This window comes from Lepidochelys olivacea, assembly GCF_965140295.1.
Source record: "Lepidochelys olivacea isolate rLepOli2 genome assembly, chromosome: 8".
In the NCBI taxonomy this organism is placed as follows: domain Eukaryota; kingdom Metazoa; phylum Chordata; order Testudines; family Cheloniidae; genus Lepidochelys; species Lepidochelys olivacea.
This window is the reverse complement of record NC_140418.1, coordinates 56,149,140-56,165,770: the sequence shown is the minus strand read 5'-3', so window position 1 is coordinate 56,165,770 and position 16,631 is coordinate 56,149,140. Positions and strand designations below refer to the sequence as shown.

Here is a 16,631-nt window from a genome sequence, read left to right as displayed (position 1 = left end):
GTGTGCTTGCCTGGGGTCAGCCAGTTAGTGACAGAGGTGAGTGTACTGGCTGTGTTTTAAAGCACTGAATCAGTGTTGTCTGTGTTGCAAACCATACAGCTTCTGTAAAATGTTGCATTTAAACTTCACAGAGATGACAATGGGAGCCCGGCCTCCCCCTTAGTTATCAGCGGCTGAAAGGCTGCTCAGAATTAGAAAGCGGCCAAGAAGAACTAAGGAGGACTTTCTGTGTGATGTTATGATGCACTCTGCCACTGAGAAACAGGAACTGAAGGAGTGGCAGGTCAGTGAGAAGAGGGACCGAAAGGAGAACACGGCACGTCAGAATTAAGTCACGGAGCGGCTCTTAAAGGTTATGGAGCACCAAGCAGACATGCTCCAGGTGATACTAGCTTTTCAAACTGTGCAGCTCTGCACCTGCCCTCCCCTGCAGCCCCTGTCGCAAAACTCTTTCTCGTGCGACCCCCAGACACCACCAACACACTCTTATCAACCTCCTGGCTCCACTCTATACCCGCAGCATTCCACTTCTCCCCCTCACAGTCCAGCACTGTGGACTCCCACTATCCACAGCACTCAACACCCATCCCTCTGCAGTTTGGCCTTCCTGAAGTACAGTACCCATTGCATTGTACTCCAGAGGAGAAGGTTGGATATGATCCCTGAACATACACAAATCTTTATCCATCCTGGGACCCCTTCTCCTCCTGGAACCTTCCCTTCCCCCATCCTCCTCACTGCTGATGGGGTTTTTGTTTGACTCTCTCCTCCAGTTGTTGTCTTTTATTAAAAGAATTGGTTTGGTTTGAAAGCAATCTTTATTCTATTAATTGAAAGCAAAAAGAGCACTTCAAGCAACATACAATTTAAACCCCCTTATTGCATCATGTGCACCAATCACCTCCTAGCATTACAAGCACTGCACTCCCAAGCATAGCAACAAATATTAGTGGCTTTCAGCTTCAAATTGCTGCCTTAAGGCATCCCTGATCCTTGTGGTCCCGTGCTGTGCCCCTCTAATACCCCTGGTCTCTGGCTGCTCAAACTCAGCCTCCAGGCGCTGAGCCTCTGCGGTCCAGCCCTGAGTGAAGCTTTCACCCTTCCCTTTACAAATATGGAGCATACAGCACCCAGCTATAAGCAAAGGAATTTGGCCAGGTCCAGCTTCCCATAGAGGCAGTGCCAGCGGGCTTTTAAATGGCACACTCAACAGTCATTCTGCACTTGCTCAGCCTGTTATTGAACCGCTCCTTGTTACTGTTAAGTTGCCCTGTATATGGCTTCATAAGCCATGGCATTAAGGGATAGGCGGGGTCTCCTAGGATCACAATAGGCATTTTGACTTCCCCTACGGTGATGATCTTGTCCGGGAAGAAAGTCCTTGCTTGCAGCTTCCTGAACAGGCCAGTGTTCCAAAAGAAGCCTGCGTTAATGGCTGTGAAACGCCCACGGTGATCCACAAGTGCCTGGAGGACCACTGAGAAATACCCCTTGTAATTAATCTACTTGGTGGTTAGATGGTCTGGTGCCAGAATTGGAATATGCGTGCCATCTATCTTCCCTCCGCAATTAGGGAAGCCCATTTGTGCAAAGCCATCCACTATGTTATGCATGTTGCCCAGAGTTACAGTCTTTCGGATCAGGATGCGATTAATGACCCTGCACACTTCTGTCAACACGAGTCCAATGGTTGACTTTCCCACTCCGAACTGGTTAGCAACCAATTGGTAGCAGTCTGGAGTAGCCAGCTTCCACAGTGCAATTGCCACGCCCTTCTCCAACAATAGGGCAGCTCTCATTCTCATGTCCTTGCGCCGCAGGGCTGGGGCAAGCTTATCACACAGTCCCATGAATGTGGCTTTCCTCATCCAAAAGTTCTGTAGCCACTGCTAGTCATCCCAGACATGCATGACGATGTGATTCCACCACTCAGTGCTTGTTTCCCGAGCCCCAAAGTGGCGTTCCACTGTGGTCTGCACCTCCATGAATGCCACAAGCAATCTCGTGTCGTAGCTACTACGCGTGGTGAGATCAATATCGCACTCCTCTTCCCTTTGTAGTTTAAGGAATAACTCCACTGCCACTCATGACATGTTAGTCAGAGCAAGCAGCATACTGGTCAACAGTTCGGGATCTGTTCTTGCAGCCCCAAAAGGCAGGGCGTGCAGTACACAAACCACTGAAAGATGGCTCCAAATGTGGACGGAAGCACAGGAATTTCTGGGATGCGAAGCAATGCATCACGGGGCATTGGGACAGGACACAGGATGCCCCGCAACCCCCTCCACCTTCCCATAAGTCTTAGCTGCAGAAGAGAAAGAGGTGTTCTGTGGGATAGCTGCCCAGAATGCACCACTCCGAATATTGCCGCAAGTGTGAACACGCTATTGCGCAGGCAGCTGACAGTGTGAACACCCAACAGCGGTTTCATTTCTGCACTCTCTGAGCAGCGCTGTAACCGCCGGCACTGTAACTTTGCCAGAGTAGACGTGCCCAAATATTTTTTCAACATGTAGGTACTAATAGATTAATCAATTCATTTCTTAACCTTCTCTTAGTTAAGCTAAATAGGTTGAGCTTCTTTAATCTTTCACTAAAAGGCACTTTCTATTCCTTTAATTGTTCTCATGGCTCCTCTCTGAACCCTCTCCAATTTATCAACATTCTTCTTGAGGGCACCAGAATTTGACACAGTATTATGCATCCTTGCATTGCATTGGCCGCAGCATCATATTAGGAGCTCATATTCAGGTGATTATCCACCATTCCCAAAATCTTTTTCAGAGTCGGTTCTTCCCAGGATAATCCCCCATCTTGTAAGCATGGTCTACTTTCTTTTTCCTAGATGTACACATTTACATTTAGCCATATTAAAACATATATTGTTTGCGTGTGCCCAGTTTCCCAATGATCCAGATCGCTGTAAATCAGTGACTTATCCTCTTTATTATTTACCACTCCCCACAATTTATGTGTCATCTGGAAACTTTATCAATTATGATTTGATATTTTCTTCCAGGTCACTAATAAAAATGTTATATAGTGTAAGGCCAAGAATTGATACCTGCAGGACCCCAGTAAGAGAACCTCCCATTCAATGACTACTTCCTATTAACAGTTACATTTTTAGATCTATCAGTGAGCCAGCTTTTAATCCTTTTAATATGTGCCATGTTAATTTTATGTTCTAGTTTTTTAATCAAAATGGCACATGGTACTTAGTCAAACACTTGACAGAAGTGTAAATATATCAACACCACTACCTTTATCAACCAAACTTGTAATCTCATAAAAAATTATGTCAAGTTATTTTGACAGGATCTATTTTCCATAAACCCATGTTGATAGGCATTAATTATGTTACCGTCTTTTATTTCCTTAGTAATCATGTTGTGTATCAGCCACTCCAGTATTTTGCCTGGGATCAGGCTGACGGGCCTATCTTTACCTGGGTCATCCAATTTACCCTTTTAAAATATTGGCACAACATTAGCTTTCTTCCAGTCTTCTGGGATTTCCCCAGTGCTCCAGAACCTATTGAATATCAAATTAATGATCCAACAAGCTCCTCATCCAGCTCTTTTAGGACCTTTGGATGCAAGGTATCTGGACTTAATGATTTTAAAATGTCTAACGTTAATTGCTGCTGTTTAACCTCCTTCTGAGATATTAGTGCAGGGGTTCTCAAACTGGGGGCCATGACCCGTCGGGGTCTTGAGGTTATTACGTGGGGGGAAGTGAGCTGTCAGCCTCCACCCCAAACCCTGCTTCACCTGCAGCATTTATAATAATGTTAAATATTTTAAAAAGTGTTTTTAATTTGTAAGGGGAGGTTGCACTCAGAGGCTTGCTGTGTGAAAGGGGTCACCAGTACAAAAGTTTGAGAACCACTGTATTAGTGGAAAGGCAAGAGTGTTGTCATGACATTTGATCTGACTAGATCATCTGTTTTCCTTCCTCCCCCCCATGGAAAACAGAAATATTTATTGAACATTTCTTCCCTTTCTTCATTATTATTAATAATTATACCATTTACATCTAACAGGGGCGCCATTTCAGATTTTGGAGGAGTGGCAACTTTAACTGTGATTCCAGGGGCTACTGGGGTACCTGAAAACACTCGTTTTTTTGCTGATAATAACTTAGAAATTATTATTTGACAGGAGCACTGTATCTAATTCCCATAGAAAGAAAGAAAATTAAATAAATACTGACCCAATCAGCTCTAATACTAACATGTTCTGACACTTTGTGTCAATTCACTTAAGGGTCACTGCTTAGCTTTAAAATCTTAATGTATATTCTTACTTCGTTACTAACATTTGAATACAACAATTGCAACAACTGTAGAAAAATCTAGTGGATTACTTTCTATCACTTTTTTTCAGTTCACCAAGCTTGGAATAGATCCTTTAACTTTTGGAAACATCCTACTAGGGCAAGGAGTTTTTAGACTGAGTTTAAACTGCATCTCAGGGTGTTACCTCCACTACAAATAATAGACTAGAATCTGATTTTAAACAAGAGTGAAAATGACACTTCAAGTCACTTTCACAGTGTTGCCAAACCCAAATGTTCCAAAATCATGAGTCAGGCTCACAAAAACCATGAGACTGGCTTTAAAATAATAAGATTACGTAAAATAGTAGATATGGTGTTCTTTTTATTACTCTTTGGCTTTTTGAGTCTTGAGGGTGTACCGGGTTAACATTTTTAAGCTTTCTCCACAGCCACAAGGGCTAGAAACTCACTTTTTCTTTAAGAATGAAGGCTGAAATCATCACATATTCACTTGACTCCAGGAGCTGGGACTTTAAGAAAAACAAGAATTATCAGAAAAACAACAAGGAGTCCGGTGGCACCTTAAAGACTAACAGATTTATTTGTTTATTTATTTATTTATTTTATTTATTTTCGTGGGTAAAAAACCCCACTTCTTCAGATGCATGGAGTGAAAATTACGGCTGCAGACATAAATATACTGACACATGAAGGGAGTTACCTCACAAGTGGAGAACCAGTGTTGACAGGGCCAATTCGATCAGGATGGATGTAGTCCACTCCCAATAATAGGTTGGGAGTGGACTACATCCATCCTGATCGAATTGGCCCTGTCAACACTGGTTCTCCACTTGTGAGGTAACTCCCTTCATGTGTCAGTATATTTATGTCTGCAGCCGTAATTTTCACTCCATGCATCTGAAGAAGTGGGGTTTTTTACCCACGAAAGCTTATGCTCAAATAAATCTGTTAGTCTTTAAAGTGCCCCTGACTCCTTGTTGTTTTTGTGGATACAGACTAACATGGCTATCCCCTGATACTTGACCCATGCAAAATAATTATCATGACACTCATGACAAAGTCATGAGAGTTAGCAACACTGCTTTCATTTTTGTTTAAAAGCTAATTACTTTCCAGAAGGTTTGAACACAACACTACAGTCATTGTGTTGCAGTTTTCACAGGAGAATATTTAAAACCAAACACAAAGAAAATTCCACATTTTAAAGTTGAGAAAAAAATTGAGACTTTTAAGGTATATCAGGGCCTGAAGGCAGGAAAGGAAAATAAACAGACACAGGAGCTCTTGGCAGCTCTTCCTCTTGAAAGAACGTTGGAGGGTCAATCTTCCAGTCCTTAATAAAGTAAAACTTCTATTGCCATCAGCACCTCCATTCATAGACATTAAAATCACAGTGAACATGTGATAACATTTGGTCAATAACTATACACTTCATACCTAAATATCTGAGCCATCTTATCCAGAGTTATACATCTAATACGCATTGGCTCAAGGACTACATTTTCTGGCATCGTCTGAGCAGTGCTGAACAAACAGATAGTGCCCAGTGAATTATACAGATAATGACAGTAATTGTCAACTTTATGGACTCTGTGGATGCAGTTTCTCTTCTTTGTTCTGCAGTTGGCCTGAATACAACTGAAAACCTAAGAATTTGAGGCCTAGACACATCTGATACTCATACAACAATTCCTTCCTCTTCTCTAACTCTGAATAAAAAATGACAAAACAAAATGGTATTTCAGTGAAAATCTAAAATTGCACAGCAAGCATTGCTCTGCAACTCAACCTGGGGTAGGACATGCCACCCCTTGCATCTGATTATTTTCTTTCTTTCTTTTTTTCTACTATGCTGCTTTTCATACTGTCAACCTTGATATCCTTCCCAATCACCTGGGACCAACTGCTGGAGTCTCCGAGAACTAGCCTTCTTGGTTTTGCTCCCATCTATCAGATCCCTCTCTTCTGTAGCATGCAGCAGAGGGATAGGCTGGTACAGTGGATAGGGAGCTAGCCCTGAGAGACCTGAGTTCTATTCCCCCCCCCCCACCCCCAGACTTCCTGTTTGACCTTAGGGACAGGGTTTCAAAGGTTTTTAGGCACCCAAAGATGCAGCTAGGCATGGGAAGTACAAAGCATCTAACCTTCTAGGGGCTTTAAAAATCCCTCTAAGTGCCTAAATACCTTTGAAAATCTGGCCTTTAGTTTCTCTGTGCCTCAGTGCCCCATCTGCACAATGGGGATAACAGCACTGCTCTACCTCACCGAGGGCCTGTGATGTGAGACACTCAGATACTATGGTGATGTGGCCACATAAGTACTACAGGTAGAGTGGGAACTTCTGTATACCACAGCTATCCCATCCCTGGGTTTTGGGCCCTTCTTTTCACCTACATCCCTCACATCTCCCTCTTTTCTGAATGTAAACTTGGCTTAGAGGGCTTGGCTGTATTTCTTCTGAGTCTCCTACAGACTCAGGGGGTGGGGATTTCTTCAATACCCCCACCCCCTGCAGTGGGATTCCTGTTTTACAGGTTCATCTAATGACTTCCAGATCCTTAATTTAATTACCAGCCTTTTCTTATCTTAATCACCCTGTCTCTGTTCCTAAACAAAATACTGACTCCCTGCTCCAGGGGCACAAGCTGGGAGAAGTTTCAGAGTAACAGCCCTGTTAGTCTGTATTCGCAAAAAGAAAAGGAGTACTTGTGGCACCTTAGAGACTAACCAATTTATTTAAGCATAAGCTTTCGTGAGCTACAGCTCACTTCATCCGATGAAGTGAGCTGTAGCTCACGAAAGCTTATGCTCAAATAAAATTGGTTAGTCTCTAAGGTGCCACAAGCTGGGAGAAGTATCTCTCTGCAGAACTCACAATCCCCACTAATGTTGTGCAGTTAAGAGCGCCCCGCCTGCGAGCACACCTCCTGTACGAAATTCAGGATTCTTATTGTCCTAAACTCTGGGTGCCACAGATTTCTCCATGTGTCCCTTTGCTTTCCTTTTTAATTTTCTACAATTCATAGCTTCTGATTTATATTCATTACTGTCAACTTCCCATTTCTTCATATATTTATATCTGCCTTCACTTCCCCTCTACATCAGGTTATTTACATAAGCACAAAGTTAGTGTGAAATCCTATTTTTCAGAGTTAGTGCTTTACGCTAAAGCCATGGAACTTGACTTGAACCGGATGGGACCCAACTGGAAGTGTCGGATCAGGTGGGAAAACAATTGGACTCTGATGGGTTTAATTGACTCTCTTCCTGCTCGTGACAGGTTTCAGAGAAGCAGCCGTGTTAGTCTGTATTCGCAAAAAGAAAAGGAGTACTTGTGGCACCTTAGAGACTAACCAATTTATTTGAGCATAAGCTTTCGTGTAGCTCACGAAAGCTTATGCTCAGATAAATTTGTTAGTCTCTAAGGTGCCACAAGTACTCCTTTTCTTCCTGCTCGTAGTGTCAGCACAGTGGCAGCTGCGTGCCCTGCTCCAGCCTGCTACCACCACTTCACTGCACTGTGTGTGCCTACTGAGGAGCTGCAGCACCTCTCACTCGGCAACACACATAGGGTGCAGCAACGGGCAGCAGTTGGCAGGAGCAGAGCATACAGCCACTGGTAGTGGCACAGCCAGCTGCTATCATGCTGAGACCATGGGCAATGGTGACTCAAGTTCAGGGAGAACAAACAGGTCAGAAAAACGACATGATGCTCTTGAGGTCAGGCCTAAAAATTAGTCCTGAACAGATCTCTCTACTTTATATTTGCTTTGCCTTGTTGTAAATGACTACTGACAGTGCAAGGTGTTGGAAAACCTGGCCTATGGTCTGCTCACCTCTGGCAGAACCAATGCAGTCTGAACCAGTTTGTCCCCACTCTGGATAGGAAGTTGCACCAGTTCAGATAGTTGTCTTAACTCTGTCTGACAATGCAGTTCCTAACGGTTTACAACAAATTAAATGCTCCGCTTCTAAGCTCACTTTTTATTAAGCTTTTCTTAATAATTTATTTTGGTATATCATATTGTGTAGTTTTTTGAGTGCAGTAACCTGTACTTTTATCCTGAAAGCTCAAACAATTCATCCTCTCAGTTTTGCACTTAAGTTCCAGCATTCAAATACGGCTTCTATTGCTGCATGAACTGACTACACAATTGTACCAGTTGCTAATTATTTTGGTTTTTAGCAATTTAGACATGAAGACTAAATCAGTTTTAGCACATGTAACACATTTAGTCACATCTCATTTGAATTTCGCACATGTATTAATTTTATATATATGATGGAATTTCTCCTCCATTCCCCCTCTGCTTATTTAATTGATAAACAATATAAGAACATATCCCCAAATAGCTAGAATCTTTCCCTTTGCCTGTGTACTTTCCACTTATAAAAGCTGGCTGCTAAATAATAGGACTTTCACGAAGAATTGGAAACTCTTTCAATAACTGGCTCCTACCACTTGCAAACAGTTAACCTTTTTTACATGGGTGGTGGGTGAACACCCGCTTTGGGGAGGCTAGCCCGCCAGCTGCGCCCCTTACACCCGACCCCATCCCTGTAACAGGAGGAGCCTTGGGGGGGGCCCCCCCGTGACTGCAGGAGCCCCAGGGCTCCCCACCCCACCCACGCAGGGCCAAGCCACCCCCTAACCCCACTGAGCGCCTGACCGAGCTGCCCGGCCAAACCAGGCCAACCCTGGCCAAGCCGGGCCGAGACGCCCCCCAGCCGGGCTGCACCCCGGCCCCCCCAAGCTCCAGGCCAGCCCCAGCCACGCCAGGCAGATGCAGCAAGCAATGGCAGGCAGGCAGCAGCAGACGGTGGGGGCTCGGGGAAGGAGAAGGGGCAGAGCCACTGTGGCTTAGCCTTCCCTGGCCTATTATAGCTGCCACCCATGATCATTTATCATTATTAAGCTAACACACTGAGTTTGGACCCTGAGCTTCTCCCATCAAATTCTCTAAATTCATTTCTTGGCCTCCATCTCCAGTGCCCCCCCCCCTTTGAATTCCTCTACGTGTGTTATTTTAAATTATTAAGTACTAATTAGCTATATTTTAAAATAGATTCCTGGAGTTTGGATACCTTATTCTTGTCTACTTTATGGGTTTCTGGCCTGACAGGGGTTTTCTGTCTTTGTTTTCATTCCCTGTGCACTCATCTTAGGCTCTGCCATCTGCCAGAAAGTAAAATTTACTTCATCATCTGTAAAAACAGCAAAGAGTCCTGTGGCACATTATAGACTGACAGACTATTGGAGCATAAGCTTTCGTGGGTGAATATCCACTTCGTCGGATGCATGTTCATCATCTGTATTTTCTCCAAATGCTTCACTGTATTCTTTTGGCCACAGATTCTAAATTCCAAAGGAATGTTTTCTTCTTTTGGATCGTAGAAACTATAAAAATGGTTTTGAAAAATAAACAGCAGTTTAAAAGGGAATCCCCATTTATAGAAGATGTCTCTCCTATCTCTGTAATATCTTGTAGTTCCTATCTTAAAGAAAATGCAATGGAGGGGAGAGAAATTATGTCACGTTACAACATTTTTGCCTAGATTAGAACCATCTAGTTTGAGGGTATGTTTGCACTGCAGATAAAGGTGTGACTGTATCACAGGTAGGCACACCTATGCTTATTTGAGGCTAGCTAACGTGAGTAACAATAGTAGTGTAGACATAGCAGCACAGTTTAACAACCAGAGTACAGACACAAGTCCCCAAAGTGCTTGTACTCTGATTGCTAGACCATGCTGAAGCCCATCCTTCTATATCATTGCTGCTGCTATTACCCATACTATCTAGAATAATGCTAGCACAGGTATGCCTACGCATGCTATGATCACATCTTCACTTGCAGTGTAGACATACCCTGAGTCCTCGATCCAAAGTAATGTTTATCCAAATTTTGTTTAATAACCTATATCAGTTTTGTAAAATTCTACTTGCCCAGGATAGATAAATTTAATTTTTGACAAGCAAGTGAAATAGAAATATTTCATTAACATCAGACTCTCCATGTTCAGGGTGGGTGAGTAGATTTTTCTGTCAGAGGTAATAAATTTTCCTGGCTGTTTTTCAAAAATGAGATGTAGGTACCCTGAGTTATGCTCCTCTCTCCAAAGTCACTGCAATCCTTTTCGTATGTGATATGTAGCGGGAAAGAATGGGAAACTGAAACCATAATTAACACATCATTCAAATGTTATATAAACAAGTTGATTGGTTTCTGTTTTTGTTTTTTTTTTAAGATGGCGTGGTTGTTTCTGGAAAAATGGATAACAAACTAGATGTGTACATGTCTGAAGCAGAAATGAAAAACAAAGAGGAAAGAACAGAACAAGAGTCTATAAGGGAGTCTGATAGTACTATTTTGGATGCCTCATCTGATTCTCCAAGAGGTTTGCTAATAAACTGCAGGAATCTTTATAGTAGGGGAGGGGGAAAGGATGTGAAATGTCATAGTACAGGTTGTGCTCCAGTTTCTATTTCAGCCACAAATATATACTGATACACAGAAAAGGCTGTACTCCCTCTGACGCCCTGGATTTCAGATGTTTTTCATCTGAGCTGGTATTTTCCCCTGAATCATTTCTAGAAATCTCTTCTAAGGTGCTTACTGACACAGGAGCATAAAACAAGTCATGTTGTGAAAGAGCTGGGGTCTGCATCCATATTGTAACTGAAAGTGCCACCTTTTTCATTCTCTTGGTTCAGATCCGTGACAGGGACTAGAGAAAGGCATTGTATTGAGCACAGAACTGGGAGCTAGAAATTTCTGGGTCGTAATTCCAGTTCCAACACTTACGAGCTCCCTGGCCTTGGGCAAGTAATGTAATCCCTGCTTCAGTTTCCCTACCTCATAAGGTACTGTGAAGTTTAAGGTTATTAAAAGGTTTTAAAAGTGGAAAACCACTATAAAGTCAAGTATTATAATGAATCTGGGTCTCCTGTGTCAGAGCCGCGCAATACAGTATGTAAAGGCAACAGCCAGACTGGTTATCTGTCAGTAAGGAATGGTGCCGAATTTAGTAAAAGCAAGAGAAGTTGTGAGTATTTGAAAGGTTTCAGAGGAGCAGCCGTGTTAGTCTGTATCCGCAAAAAGAACAGGAGTACTTGGGGCACCTTAGAGACTAACTAATTTATTACAGCATAAGCTTTTGTGGGCTACAGCCCACTTCATCAGATGCATAGAATGGAACATATAGCATGAAGATAGATAAATAGATATGCATACAGAGAAGGTGGAAGTTGCCATACAAACTGTAAGAAGCTAATTAATTAAGATGAGCTATTATCAGCATGAGAAAAAAAATTTTTGTAGTGATAATCAAGATAGCCCATTCAGACAGTTGACAAGAAGGTGTGAGAATACTTAACATGGGAATCCACAAATAAAAGATGTAAACGTGTGAAATTCTTCAGTTTAGCTTTTTGAATATCTTTAAAAAACAAAAACATGGGTTAAGTATCCTCACACCTTCTTGTCAACTGTCTAAATGGGCCATCTTTATTATCACTACAAAAAGTTTTTTTTCTCCTGCTGATAATAGCTCATCTGAATTAATTAGCCTCTTACAGTTTGTATGGCAACTTCACCTTCTCTGTATGTGTGTGCATACAGATATATATATAGATCTTCTTACTATATGTACCATTCTGTGCATCTGATGAAGTGGGCTGTAGCCCACAAAAGCTTATGCTCTAATAAATTTGTTAGTCTCTAAAGTGCCACAATTACTCCTGTTCTTTTTGAGTATCTGAAAGTAATTTTAGAGGGAGTTAATCTCAACCCTGCCAGAAAAACAGCCCAGAATGGATGAGGGATTTGAGGTGTATAATGTGCCATGGTTGTATTAATAATTGTACTTTGTACTAATATAGTAAAGTATATCTGTAATATATTGGGCTTTCCAAACAGCTCATAGGACAGTTTTGCATTTGCATACCACATTTTTCATGATGTGCTCTCAGTCTATGGAATGGCATCAGCAAAGAATCCACAAATATAAGATGTAAACATTGTGTGAAATTCTTCAGTTTAGCTTTTTGAATATCTTTAAAAAACAAAAATAAATAAATCTGGAACATGTAGGAATTCAGATAAGTTACTCCATTCTGTCTATAGCACTTTCATCAGATCTAAGTTTTAAAGGTGAAGAATACAAAATATTATTCCAGCTGGCACAAGACTCCCTCTCAGCTAGCATTAGAATTGAAGTGGCTGACAGAAGAACAATATGAACTGAAAAATAATTGGGATGTGAAAGCAGAAGTGTTTAACTTGAAAATCTCTTTAACTTTTAGAGAAACATATTTCAATTCAAAAACAGCTTGCTGATCTAGAGAAACTAGCTGACCTGAGTGAAAGTGAGTTTACCTCAGCTGTTACCCAGAACACAGATCAACATGTTGCAGGTATTTACATTCTTCTTTTTAATTTATTTTAAAAAATTGTCATTTTTTTGTACTCGAGTGTTTGAGTCTTCAAGTTTGGAAGTTTTGTGTTTTTTTAAATTGCTTACTGTTTTTTCCCCACCATTTAGCTAACGTCAGTTCCCACTTCATGTACCCCATTCTTAATGAAATAGGAAAGGCCCCAGTGGCTCCATTTTTGTTTATTTTTCTCTCAGCATAGTAGCATCAGTACTGTCATGAACATACATAGCTAAGAAAATTGTGTTACCCTGTTGGCCTACAGCTAGAAGTTATGCTCAAACATTGTTTTCTAGTGTCATGCCAGAGGGGTGATCAATATATTCCTTGTTTGAAATTAAAAGAATAGGATTATTATTTGAATAGTTGTCCTCTTTGCAGCTGTTATTTCGCTGTCTGGCTTGCCTCAAAGCATTTTTACTTGTAACTGTTACCTCCCCAGGAAGCATCGTGGCCAGAAAACATTGGAAGGTTAGTCTCAGTATTCTTTTCAGGACCGTAGCTGTTGTCCTGAATTTAAGGGTCGTATATACCCCAGAATATGATCAAACTAATTGCAATCATATTATGTGCACTCACCTACTATAAAGTAATAAAACAAAACACCACATAGTTAAGGGTGAATTGAAAAACAGGATTTCAAAAGCAAGGTCATAATTATTTGGCAGTTTCTGCTATTCAAAATTTAAAAAAAAAAAAAAAGAACAAGTCAACGACTAAAACAAACAAAAACAATGGATAAAAAACCTTAAATCTAGTCACCTCTAATATTAAAAGTTTATTAAAAAATTTAAAAAGTAATAATTTAGTAGGCTCACTATAGCCTATACGTTTTATAAAAATTAATTATAAATAAATTAGCTAATAAAATATACTTTAAAACACACCTCTAAAGCCATATTAAAAAATGTATTTTTCCTAATACCTTTTCTCCATGGTGGGTAAGCAACTGGCCACTGTGAACCTGCTGTTAATTACCTAATACAGTTACATGTACGAATCATATGTCAGAGCAGAATAAGACTCTGAAAGCTGGATTTTTATTTGAGGGTGGCATTTGAGTTATTCTGAATACCTTTCAGTGCCAATGGATTCTTATACAAATTAATCATCACATCCCTGACTTTAATGTTTCTAGAATTGTTGCTTTAACATAGACTAGAGAAAATGATTTATTCTAAAGAAGGGATTTAAGAGTCTTGTCTGAAAGTTCGTTTTGGAGATTCGGAGGAGAGAGAGAAAGCAGACTCTAGCACTAAACAAACTAGGGGCACTGCCAGCAGATCGAGGGACGTGATCATTCCCCTCTATTCGACATTGGTGAGGCCTCATCTGGAGTACTAAGTCCAGTTTGGGGCCCCACACTACAAGAAGGATGTGGAAAAATTGAAAAGAGTCCAGCGGAGGGCAACAAAAATGATTATGGGGCTGGAGCACATGACTTATGAGGAGAGGCTGAGGGAACTGGGATTGTTTAGTCTGCAGAAGAGAAGAATGAGGGGGGATTTGATAGCTGCTTTCAACTACCTGAAAGGGGGTTCTAAAGAGGATGGATCTAGACTGTTCTCAATGGTAGCAGATGACAGAACGAGGAGTTATGGTCTCAAGTTGCAGTGGGGGAGGTTTAGGTTGGATATTAGGAAAAACTTTTTCACTAGGAGGGTGGTGAAGCACTGGAATGGGTTTCCTAGGGAGGTGGTGGAATCTCCTTCCTTAGAGGTTTTTAAGACCCGGCTTGACAAAGCCCTGGCTGGGATGATTTAGTTGGTATTGGTCCTGCTTTGAGCTGGGGGTTGGACTAGATGACCTCCTAAGGTCCCTTCCAACCCTGATCTTCTATGATTAATGTGTTTTTTTAAAAGATTTTGCTTGAAGTGTAGTTACTCTGAAATGAGGAAAATGGCACTGTGTGGGGCTCCATGGGTATTGTGTTTCAATGACTTCCTGATGAAATTTACAAGTAAAATTTCCCCCCATCTCCGAGCTTGGTAAACTCAACCTGGAAACTGAAAGTCAAACTGGGTTCTTTCTGCCTTGTGCATCAATAATAGCAAAAGTTGTATAGTTAGAACTGTGTAATTCTCTGATTGATGTCCATGCCAGAAATATCTAACTCATGCTCCTGAATCTGTATTTACATGGCTCATTAGCAATGTTCCCTCTAATTTTTGACAGGCCATGTGTGCAAAAAATTTCTTCTGTACAAATTGTTGTGCTTCTGTGCAAATTTTTGTGCGTGCGGTGTTTCACCATGTGCGTGAGGTTTAGGATCTGTGTGTGCGCACGCGTAAAGCTTAGAGGGAACAGTGCTCATGAGTAAAAAGTAGCAAAAACTTAGTTTGTCAGTAACTAGATATGAATCTGAGTACACAGAGAGAAGATGAGTTGAGTAAGAACATGTCAGAAAAATGACTGTGTAAATGACATTAGCCACACTTTGAAATATTATTTGATGAGCAATTCACTGAGAGTGGATTGGGTTGAAATAATTATTATTTATTTGTATTGTGGTAGTGCTTAGGAAGCTCTACAAACACACAACAAAAAGATGGCCCCTGCCCCAAGGAGCTAACAATCTTAAGTATAAGACAAGAGGCAACAAGTAGATAGAGCATCATGAATAAAACAAAAATTAGAAAATGTTATTGGAGGTTTTAAAGGGCATATGATACCTGCATGAATGGCATTTTGGGATTATAAACTTAAATATGTCTGAATTTACAGAGCATAATCTTTTATTAGACAAAAACACAATTCTACCTATACTAGATGTGGAGGAAAATAATGTTTTGTCTCAAATATGCATTAGTTGAATGTATGGAAATGTATACAACTATATAGCGACATATACAACTCTAATCTGCTTATTAATTGCATACTTGTATCTCCTTGTTTTGTTCTTATACGGATTTTCAGCTGGAAAGAAACCTTGCCCACTGTGTCCTGAAGAGAAATTCAAAGCTTGCTATAGTCATAAGCTCCATCGCCACCTTCAAAATTTGCATTGGAAGGTTTCTGTTGAATTTGAAGGTAAAGTCTTTTATACTTGAATAGATTGCTTATATTTTATGGAACAAAGTACAGCATAAGATTAAGTGGCAACGTAGAGCCCAATTCTGTAGTCCCCGTACATTTAAAATTTCCATTGACATCAGTGGGAGTTTCACTGTCATAAAGACTGCTAGATTTTGACCCTAAATCAGAGCCAATGGTATGTTCCTCTTTAAACTTGGTGTTTATAGCAAAAGTTAGTGTCTGTATTTCATTTTTTTCTGCCAGTTTAAAAATTGCTACATGTATATATTAAATTACTTTTTAATATTAATATCAGGAAATATCTATGGATATTTCACCTTAATGTGAGTTTGTTTATATACACCTAATCAGTGGTGCAAATAAAATCCATTTCTTAGGGCGGGGCGGAGACCAGCAAAGGGGAGCATGTGACCCTCCATGTGACTCCTCACTACCCAGCCCGGGGCCCCGTCTCCTCCCCACATCCATCCCATGTTACCTAGTGGGGAGCTCTGTCATCCTCCTGCTGCACCAGAGACTTCTGGGCAGTAGTCTCCCAGGAACAGCAGCAGGGAAAGGAGCAGAACCCCCAGGCCTGCCCACTGCCCTTCCATGGAGTTGTTTCTCTGTCCTCCCTCTGTGTACCACAGCAGCAGCCCCGCCAGAGGACTGGGCTGGGGGCGGGAGTGAGGCTGGGGGCAGTTCAGCCGCTGGAGAAGCTGCCGGCATTCCGCTCCTTTCCCCGCTGCCCCTCCCAGCGGGAAAAAGAGCAGAACTCCCAGCCCCGCCCCCCAGCCCTCTCCTCCGGTGGGGCTGCTGCTGTGGTACACAGACAGAGACGCAGCTCCTTGGAAGGGCAGGGGAAGGGGCTGGAATTTTT

The 16,631-nt window shown here is 41.5% G+C and overlaps 1 protein-coding gene across 6 annotated transcripts in view; it reads left to right on the top strand.

Annotated features, from left to right (window-relative positions):
* TRMT1L (tRNA methyltransferase 1L) overlaps positions 1-16,631 on the top strand; it is a 63,210-nt gene that overhangs the window by 5,844 nt on the left and 40,735 nt on the right. For all 6 annotated transcript variants that reach the window (XM_084636826.1, XM_084636822.1, XM_084636825.1 and 3 more), the window contains exons 2-4: positions 10,552-10,701; positions 12,608-12,718; positions 15,653-15,766. In XM_084636826.1, the coding sequence (XP_084492952.1) occupies positions 10,552-10,701; positions 12,608-12,718; positions 15,653-15,766 (375 nt within the window). The remainder of the gene's footprint in view (positions 1-10,551; positions 10,702-12,607; positions 12,719-15,652; positions 15,767-16,631) is intronic.